Genomic DNA, 10,003 nt, shown 5'->3' with positions numbered 1-10,003 from the left:
ATTATTGTTAAGATAGCTGGCGTGGCGGTCCAGTGGTTAGTACGTGGACCTCACAGTGCAGAGGTTGTGGGTTCGATCCTGCCTCCTGGGTTTTTTTTTTTTTTCCGGGGACTCCGGTTTCCTCCCACATTCCAAAAACATGCTTGGCAGGCTGATTGAACACTCTAAATTGTCCCTCGGTGTGAGTGTGAGCGCGGATGGTGGTTCGTCTGCCTCTGTGCCCTGCGATTGGCTGGCAACCGGTTCAGGGTGTCACCCGCCTACTGCCCGAAGACGGCTGGGATAGTCTCCAGCACCCCGCTGCGACCCTTGTGAGGAGAAGCGGATCGGAAAATGGATGGATGGATGGATAGCTGTCATAATCTCATGTTGTTGGCGCTCCTTAAGCATCACATGGCAGCGAGCGTGTCACATCGTTGTTTCGTCATACTTTAAACTGTCCGAAGGTTGTAATCGAGTGATGGAGAACAAGGCTGAGGTCGCGCTTGTTTCCCTGGCTAATGACCAAGAAACTTGGAATGAGATGTTTGGGGATGACGAAATGAAGCCGATCAATTGAGGTTGTTTCATTTATTTAATGGAGTGTTTGTGTGGCGTGCGCATGTGTGTGTGTGTGTGTCTGTACGCGTGTGTGCACGCATGCGTGTGTGAGTTTGAAGGTCATCGGTTGAGGCGCCCACTGACATTCCTCAAAGTCTGGAATAAAAAACGAAATCTTTCCATTTGCTCATCTTCAAGTTATGATGCACAACTGTTGTTTTTTTTCACATGACACGAAGAGTCATAAACGGGTTAGCCAATTAACAGCCAGCCAATTCTACACACTCGTTCCGCTGATTGACCAAGGCCGGGTCCCGCCTTTTAAAGCCACGCACACTCAAAGTCACAGATACGACAGTACAACGTGAGGACGATGACCCCAAGTGGAGAAAATAATCCCTGCATTTCACATGTTGCACATTGCTCAATTAATCAATGGGATAATTGTTAAAATATTCAATGGCTACAATCCTGGGTCAATGTATCACTGCAGTAACTGTTAAAGTATTCGGGTTGCAACTAACTATTATTTGATTATATTTTTTGTATTATTCATCGATAAATCAGATTAAAAAAAATCCCTTCATTCAAAAAGAGGACATTATTTCAGATTGAAGATAAATGCAGAAAACGCACAAACATAAATGATGAAGGTGCAGTTTCTGGTTCAAATGTCAGAAATGAGGCAAAAAGGATTCCCAAAGTAAAAGCCGATGTTTGCAAGAGCTTTACTTGGATTCAACACGAAGACAGCTGTCATGGAGGATGACTGAAATCTGAGAAAATGTCATGTTGGCGGGCTGAAATTGGGAGGGGGTGGGGAATGGATCGGGGGATTTTGAATTCAATAGGTGTCAATAGGTCTTGTGCTTTTGTTTGTGTGAAGCACATTAAATTGTCTTATCAGCTCATGCAGTTGATTATTGCGATCAGTTAACGTGTCACTGAAGGCAGCCGAGTGCCCGTCAGAATCACCGCAAAGCTGCCGGACGCGTGCGACGATGCCTTTCCTGACACAAGTTGCTGATTCGTCTCTTTTTGAGGCGTCCGGTTTGCCGACCTCAGCGCTTTCCCTTCAGACAAATCCACTTTCCCCGCACTTAATCCATTTGTCTTCGTTAGCTGCCTGGACTTTTTGTTTGAATTTGTCTCGTCGTTGCGTTCCCACCCGCTCCGCAGCCTGCAAGAGGAAAGAGCAGGAGCAGAGCAAGCTGGAGAGGAACCAGGGGCCCAAGCGCACTCGGCTGGTGTTCACCGACCTCCAACGTCGCACGCTGCTGGCCATCTTCCGGGAGAACCACCGGCCCACCAAGGACCTGCAGGTGACCATCTCGCAGCAGCTGGGCTTGGAGCTCTCCACCGTCAGCAACTTCTTCATGAACGCGCGGCGCCGCAATCTCAACAAGTGGAGCGACGAGGGCCGCCCGTCCTCCACCGGGTCCTCGGGATCCAGCGCCTCGTCCTCGGCGGTGTCGTGCAGCACGGCGTGATGGCGGCGGGGCGGGCGGCACGGGGACACGGAGCCGAGTCTGAGCAGTGACCGGCCGGCATGAAATGTCCTCCCGAACAAGGCGCGGAAGCGGCCGTGAGCCATCATTTCAAACCAAAGCGTAGGGCGGGCGCCCTGAAGTGTGGCGAGGTGGGGGTGGGGAGGGCGCCGCGTTGATACAAGTGCGGGGCGGACGGTCCCGCTTGTACAGTGGTACCTTGACTTTTGCAAATCATTGTTTGTTGAATTTTGTTTTGTGAGCAAAATCGCTGATGTACGTTCAGACGTTTATTAAAAGGGATAAAAAGGCCCACACAAACAAAATGAAAACACTCGCAAGACATATTGAGAAGATACTAGCACGCAAGAGCGACCGTGGGACTCCGGATCTTGTCACTCACTAGGCCACGCCCCTTAAAGACACACAACACCCAAATGTACATGTTTGTGACCTTTTATTGTTCAAAAAGACAAAATGAGAACAATTGCAAGGAACCTGGATAAGATGCTAACATTCCAACTAACTGCATGACTGCAGCTCCTGATGTCATTCTTTTGGCCACGCCCCTTAAAGGCACACAACACACAAATGTACGACAGTGTGTGTGAAGGTGTTTGCGTGAGTGACTTTCGGCTTTATTACAACGACAAAAAAATCGTTTAACAACACGAAAGATTTTTAGTCGCAATGAGAAGACAGTGAATTAAAACCACATGGTGACTGGATGGTCTGAAATCTAGAATTAGGCCACGCCCCTTTAAGGGAAACATCAACACACAAAAACTTAAATGTGTGTGTGTGTGTGTGTGTGTGTGTGTGTGTGTGTGTTTGTGATTATCAACTTAATTAAAATTAATTATAAAACCAGTTCAATTCTTTCCCTTTTATTTTGTGATGTCTTCATCTTTATTTTACAAAACAGTGCAATTTTTCATTTTCATTTCAAAAATGAAAAATCAAGTGCCGCTTGGTCACGGAGTCGAGGTACCACTGTACAGTCCTTTCCGTGAGGCCATCTTGTGGGCTTCTTGTAGATTAGTGGGCGGCGAGAGGTTCCACCAATCAGGAGCAAGCATACTTTTGGTGCACCTCCGGCCTCGCCCGCTCCTGACCAATCAGGAGCTGCTGTTTGCTCATATGTGCTGAGCGCTCTCTCATTCTGTCGTGTGTGATTTTTCCTGAATCAGACCCTTCCTCCTCTCCCATTTAGTTTATTATCTCCCGCCTTTCCTGGAGAATCACGATGAACGAGGAAGACGAGGAGTTTCTTTTCTTTTTTTTTTCTTTTTTTTTTTTTTTTAAAGCATGCGTTTCCATGGTGATGGCTCCAAAGACTTGCAAGCCTGGAATCATCCGGAGGCCTCAGTAGCGTCTTCGACTCGCAGCTGTCAATCATTCACAGGAGAAGCCCCACCCCCCTCGCCCAATTCCATGGCCTTGACTGAATCACAAAGACATGGACAGAATCCATCCATTTGGGCTCCCAAAAACCATTCAAGGTCTTTGAAGGGGCCGGTTGGGGGGGGGGGGTGACACTTTCTCTCTGTTTGCCACATATGACAGTCTCTATTTTTGATTTGATTTTTTTTTTTTTTTTTTTACACTGAAGGAATGCGATTCTTTCCACCATTCTTTTGTACAGATGTCAAGCACACGCCGATGGTTTTTGGTCCGCAAAGGAAACGGCTTTGAGTCGCCGCCCTTTTTGGCCAAGTGACCCCATCCACTCTATTTATCTTTCGTCTATTTATTGTCCCCCCCCCTACCCCCCACCCCTTTAATTTATTCACCTATTTATTGACGCCAATGATACCATTATATGTGTTTATTTATGATGTCTGTGTTTTTATCCGATGGGCACTTTTAGCTGTAGACTCCCATCGTAATACCAAAGATGAACTTTGCTTCCCTGAATGTAACGCTCGAACCCCCGACGCCTCGATCCCTCACCACAATCCCCCCACCCCCCTCCCCGCCCCCTCCCGTGATGTTACGTACAGTATCTTGACGGCCTGTTTCTTTGTGTGTGTGCTCAGCTCTTCTAGGCCAAAGCTTCTTTGAATGTCGTGATATGAATAATGAATATTGATCATGTTGATGATGACAATAATTAGCGGTGATGAGGTGGGGGGGGCCATCTCGGGTTCGGGACCCTCCCCTCCACCTTCCCCGTGCGTCTTCAAGGTCACGTGCTCGTGTCCCCCGGGGGTCCTGCATGCTTGTGACCCCACCCTTAACCCCCCCATACACCTCACTTGTGTTCTCATCCGCAGTCTCAGTACCAACGGGGTCCCTTGGGGGGGCTTGAAAGAGCCTACAAAAAGGGGTCATCTTTTTGGGGGGCACTTCCAGGGTGTTTTTACTGCCTCTTTGGTTTTTCTTCCTGGTTGTTCAAGGGAAGCTCTTTCTAGTCTACTTGGTCTAGTTTAGGCCACATCCAGATGGATAATTTTGACTTTGGTTTTGGGGCTTTTGGAAAACCAAGGTCAAGATGGTCCAGCTCTGGTTTGGGACAAAATTCTCTTCAAAGCAAAGAATGTATTTTTATGTGTCCCATGAGCCCACGTTATTCACGAGCACCCCAACCTCTCTGCCCCAAAAGGTTTAGAAAGCACTACTTTTGTCTAAATGAAGCTCCTCAACCGTCTTCAACATAGTTCCTTAGCACCAAGATTCCATGAGATGGCAGCAAAGAATTAATTTTGATGCTTTGTTTTGGGGCTTTTGGAAAACCAAGGTCAAGATGGTCCAGCTCTGGTTTGGGGCAAAATTCTCTTCAAAGCAAAGAATGTATTTTTATGTGTCCCATGAGCCCACGTTATTCACGAGCACCCTAACCCCCCTGCCCCAAAAGGTTTATAAAGCACTACTTTTGTCTAAATGAAGCTCTTCAACCATCTTCAACATAGTTCCTGAGCACCAAGATTCCATGAGATGGCAGTAAAGAATTAATTTTGATGCTTTAGGTATAGTACAAAAATAGTAAACAGGTGAATTTTTCAGGAAATGGCAGAGGGTAGACAAAAAGTTCCCGGCTCCCCGCACAAACTCGGATATTTTTTGGCCTTCTGGCCTTCACTACACATTGTTGTTGTTCAAGGTGAAGACGTTTCAAACTCTCTACTAGGTTTGGCTTTGGACAAAATTAACATGAGAGCCATCAATTTCGTTTTCATTTGATTTTTGGGGATGGTGCCGCCGCTTTTACCCAGCAGCTTGGAAAATCTGACCCCCCCCCACCCCCAATATAGTATATCTTTTTTATCTGATTCATTTTATTTTGTATCAGGTCTCCAAGGGTTTGAGGGGTCCAGGGAAAGCCATTTTTGAGCATTTATTTCACATCCTTGATATCCACGTGTTCGTACACTCTTGGTCCTCACAAGTAAGACATTACAGTGCACGAGCAGAACGACTGTGTCTTCCTAATTGGGCCTCATGCAGCACAGTAGTTTACTTTTAAAGTTTAATTGTATACAAGTCGGCCAAAAGTGGCACCAGTAGTTGCAAAAAGCTCAAGCGCAAGACCAAGTTGTTCCACCAGGGGGCCCCAAGTTGTTCGATCAGTGGGCTCAATTGGGTTACTAGCGGGGACAAAGCGTGCATTAGCACATGGATCTTTAGCTGGATATGAAGGATACGGAATAAACGCCCAAAAGGCTTTTTCCTCCTTCTCGTACGGTTGTCTTAGCTTTGCGAAAATACCAAAGATTGAATCCCGAGGAGGTCATCGACTTTTGGAGTCGACTTCAAAGGAGTCCTTCTCTGCGGGTATTTGCTCGGGTGTACGCTCTCGGACAAACCGGCGGGCTTTGGGGAGGCCGTGGGTGGACGGGGAGGTGAGGGGCGGTGGGGGGGGATCAGAGAGGATGATGATGGTGGTGGTGGTGGTGGGGGCGAGGGGCTGAGCCTTGTTTTAAGGTTCATGTGTAACAATTGTAAGCATGATCGAAGGTGTGCTGCCAATGCACATTTTAACCCCACCGCCGCCTCCCCACTGGCCCCACCTGGTGGGTGGAGGATGCAAATGAAAACCTCTTTCAGGGTCAAAGCGGGAAAAAGCAAAAAAAAAACAAAAAACAAAAAAAACCCAAAACTAACAAAAAAAAAATCATAATAATAATAATAACCAAAGATTGAAGACGTTAGCTGCTGCTGATGCATGGAGCACTCAGAGGAATGATGAAGCACCACGAGTATCCATCATTGCGGGAATGCTGAAGAGCGGATCTTATTATGCAACAAAATTCTTTGCATTTGTTCGTGTTTTTTTTTTTTTTTTTAATGAATTTATTTTTTGGGGACAGACTCGTCACTTCTCCACTGATTCAAACATTGCAACTTCAAAATAGTCACAAAATTCACATCCTCGGATTCATTTTCCATGCTTCTTAAATTCCTAATTTTTCCACAATTCCACATTTTGCGTGAGTCCAATTAGATCAAAAAAGCAATTTATAAATTAAACGTGTTACGTTTTTGCATCAGTAATATCTTTGAAAAGCGCACCTCTATCTTTTCCTTTCCGTCCCACCTTCAGAACGGATGAATAACCGAATTTGCCCTCGGCATCAGCTCTTCAGTATTCAACCGCAATTTCGATAGAAATTGCAATCGCTAGTATTGATGGTGATATAAACAAGACAGTGTTATTGTGTTGAAGTGGAACTGAGACATTGACTCTTTTGACTGTGCCCCCCTCCCCTATACAGTACCCTAACCCCCTCCCCTCCCCTACTTTCTTTTGTGTACACAATGACTTGACCATCTACCTCAACTGTGTGAGAAGATATTCCGTAACCAAAGATTTCCATGCTGTCTGTCCGTCTCATCCGTCTCTTCTTCTTCTATCTACTTCATGCCTTTGTGTCCAAAAACCTAAAAAAAAAAAAAAAAAAGCTGGAATCAATCTTTAGCGGCGCCTGAGTGGGCCCGCGTCCAGCCAAAGCTTCCGTCCCGTCCATCCGTGTCCTGTGTGTAAATAAATTCCTTGTCAAGACCAAAAATGAAAGAAAGAAGGAGGTGACAATCCAAGCAAGGAGGTTCTTGCTGTAATCAACGTTGCCTGTTCCTTGTTTTTCCCAAAATGCCGGAATCACGGGACTTTTCCCCCACAAAGTCATCCCGAAATCAATGTAGGAGACAGAAGCTATTTTTCCACGTTTGTAAAGAAGAAGCCAGCCTCGCTCCCTCGTTCCTGGTCCAAAGGAGAAAAGCTTGTACGGGCGGGGAGGGGGGGAGAAGGCGCCGCAGGGAACGCGAATATTTGACTGTCGATGCGTTTCCTGGGCTCCCGGCCCGAGTCGGAAGAACGTGGCGGGAATTTTCTTTTCTTTTCTTCTTTCTTTTCTATCAGCAACTCAAGAGAATCCCTTTGAATACCTCATGTGAAGCTTGTTTGTTGTGATGTTGCACTAAAAAAGTAGAAAAAAATAAAAACACTCATTTGTAACCCAATACTTCTCACGGTGAGCTTCTTGACAAGATGGGATCTTCATCTTGGAAATCTTTTATTCACGCGTGAAATACATTAACATATTGAGAGACCAAAATACTCACAGGTTCCCCAAAAGTGGACATTTTTCACACCAAAAATTCCCCACTGATTCCCAAAGGCACATTTGACAAATCAGATTCACGTTGTTCCAATTTAGAATTCAAAACATGATTTTATTGTTTTATGATTCAAAACAATTCATTTACACAAGTTTTAATGTGGCAAAAAATATCATTCATCAACAATCCCACATTTTCATCATCGAACTACCTTCCCCCAAAAAATTCCATATTCATTCCCGATCACACCATAAATATTTGAAATTCTCTGAACATTCAGCTCATTCAAATTACATGCCAAAAACTCAACATGTACAAAAAAAAAAAAAAAAATCACAATTTTCCGAATTAATTTTCCCACCAAAAAAATCACTATCCATTCTCAGTGACATATTCAATAAAAGATTCCAGCCATTCCCTTTCCAAGAATTCAAAACATGATTTTATTGTTTTATGATTCAAAACAATTCATTTACACAAGTTTTAATGTGACAAAAAATATTCATCAACAATCCACATTTTCATCATGGAAATACCCCCCCCCCCCCAAAAAAACCTCCCTATTCATTCCTGATGACACAATAAATATTTGAAATTCTCTAAACATTCAGCTCATTCAAATTACATGCCAAAAACTCAATATGTACCAAAAAAAAAAAAAAAATAATCAAAATTTTCCGAATTAATTTTCCCACCAGAAAAATTCACTATCCATTCTCAGTGACATATTTAATAAAAGATTCCAGACATTCCCTTTCCAAATTCGGAATGTTCAGCTCATTCAATTCAATTGACCTTAGCAATGATTTTCCACATGACAAAAATGACCATTGACCAAAAATTCAGCATTTTCACCATTAAAATACCCACAAAAAATCACTATTCGATTCTCAGTGGCATATTCAACACAACAGATTCACATCACTCCCATTTAAAATGGAAACATTTCGTTCATTTAATTTGACTTTGAAATGATTTTGACGCAACAGAAATTTTGCATTTTCCTCACGAAAACTTCCACAGAAAAGTTCCTTATTCAAAATCAATGACGCATGTAATAAAACAGCTTCACGTTGTTCTCATCTGAAATTCAAAACATTCAGCTCATTAAATTCACCTTGGGAACAATTTTGCAAGCATGCATTTTCCCTGTTCATTCCCTATGCAGATTTCGTTTGAAATCCTACATTGAAACCCTAACCATAGTTTGACACCCTAATTTGAAATCCTAACCTTCGTTTGAAATCCTAGATTGAAACCCTAACCATAGTTTGTAATTTGAAACCCTAACCCTAGTTTGAAACCCTTATTAGAAATCGAACCTGAGTTTTAAACCCTAATTTGAAACCCTAACCTTAATTTGAATCCCTAATGTGAAACCGCAACCCTACTCTGAAAGCCGAATTTGAAACACTAAGCCTCGTTTGACACCATTTTCCTCACGAAAACTTCCACAGAAAAGTTCCTCATTCAAAATCAATGACACATGTAATAAAACAGCTTTATGTCCCATACATTGAAACTCTAACCCTATTTTGAAACTCTACCCACGTTGAAGTAGACTCACATTGAAACGTTAACGCTTCTTTGAAATCGTTCTTTAAAACCCGAAACCTACAGTATATTAATCACAATAACAATAACAATCACAATTATTATTATTAATTGATGTATTTTACTTTCTGTGAGTGCGTTGTGGCACCTTGGGAACAATTTTGCAAGCATGCATTTTCCCCTTTCATTCCCTATACAGATTCAACAAAACAGGTTCCCATTGCTCCCATTACAAATGCTAAATGTTCACTCACACAATTCCCCAAATAAGATGCACAGCATTTGAAGCCCTAATTTGAAATCCTAACCTTCGTTTGAAATCCTACATTGAAACCCTAACCATAGTTTGACACCCTAATTTGAAACCCTAACCCTAGTTTGAAACCCTTTTTAGAAATCGAACCTGAGTTTTAAACCCTAATTTGAAACCCTAACCTTAATTTGAATCCCTAATGTGAAACCGCAAACCTACTCTGAAAGCCGAATTTGAAACACTAACCCTTGTTTGATACCATACATTGAAACCCTAACCCTACTTTGAAACTCTACCCACGTTGAAGCAGACTCACATTGAAACCTTAACGCTTCTTTGAAATCGTTCTTTAAAACCCTAAACCTACAGTATATTAATAATAATAACAACAATAATAATAATCACAATTATTATTATTAATTGATGTTTTTTACTTTCTGTGAGTGCGTTGTGAACTACATGACAGGATAGCTGGCGAACAGAGCGATGCCGCACTGGTTGTTTTTGTTGCGAGCCATCCGGATGTAGCCGCCGTCGCCGAACGAAGCACCCCAACTGGAAGAGACACAGATGCATTTACTACGTTTAACCACACGAGGGCGCTGGAAAC

The 10,003-nt window shown here is 43.4% G+C and overlaps 1 protein-coding gene and 2 pseudogenes across 1 annotated transcript in view; 2 read left to right on the top strand and 1 right to left on the bottom strand.

Moving 5' to 3' along the window:
• LOC109512114 (hepatocyte nuclear factor 6 pseudogene) overlaps positions 1-559 on the top strand; it is a 10,663-nt pseudogene extending 10,104 nt beyond the window's left edge.
• An 873-nt stretch (positions 560-1,432) lies between these two features.
• Positions 1,433-2,387, top strand: LOC109512173 (hepatocyte nuclear factor 6 pseudogene; annotated as a pseudogene).
• Positions 2,388-9,312: 6,925 nt separating this feature from the next.
• The window catches only part of LOC109512113 (cathepsin S-like), a 2,249-nt gene continuing 1,558 nt past the window's right edge, over positions 9,313-10,003 (bottom strand). Inside the window, exons 5-6 of the mRNA XM_019863616.1 lie at positions 9,989-9,995; positions 9,313-9,948 (exon numbers count right to left, since the gene is read on the bottom strand). Of these exons, the coding sequence (XP_019719175.1) occupies positions 9,849-9,948; positions 9,989-9,995 (107 nt within the window). The 3' untranslated portion in view covers positions 9,313-9,848. The remainder of the gene's footprint in view (positions 9,949-9,988; positions 9,996-10,003) is intronic.

This window comes from Hippocampus comes, unplaced genomic scaffold (genome assembly GCF_001891065.2).
Source record: "Hippocampus comes isolate QL1 unplaced genomic scaffold, H_comes_QL1_v1.1 scaffold249, whole genome shotgun sequence".
Taxonomy (NCBI): domain Eukaryota; kingdom Metazoa; phylum Chordata; class Actinopteri; order Syngnathiformes; family Syngnathidae; genus Hippocampus; species Hippocampus comes.
Note: the sequence above shows the minus strand (reverse complement) of the source record. Positions and strands in the feature narration are given on the sequence as shown.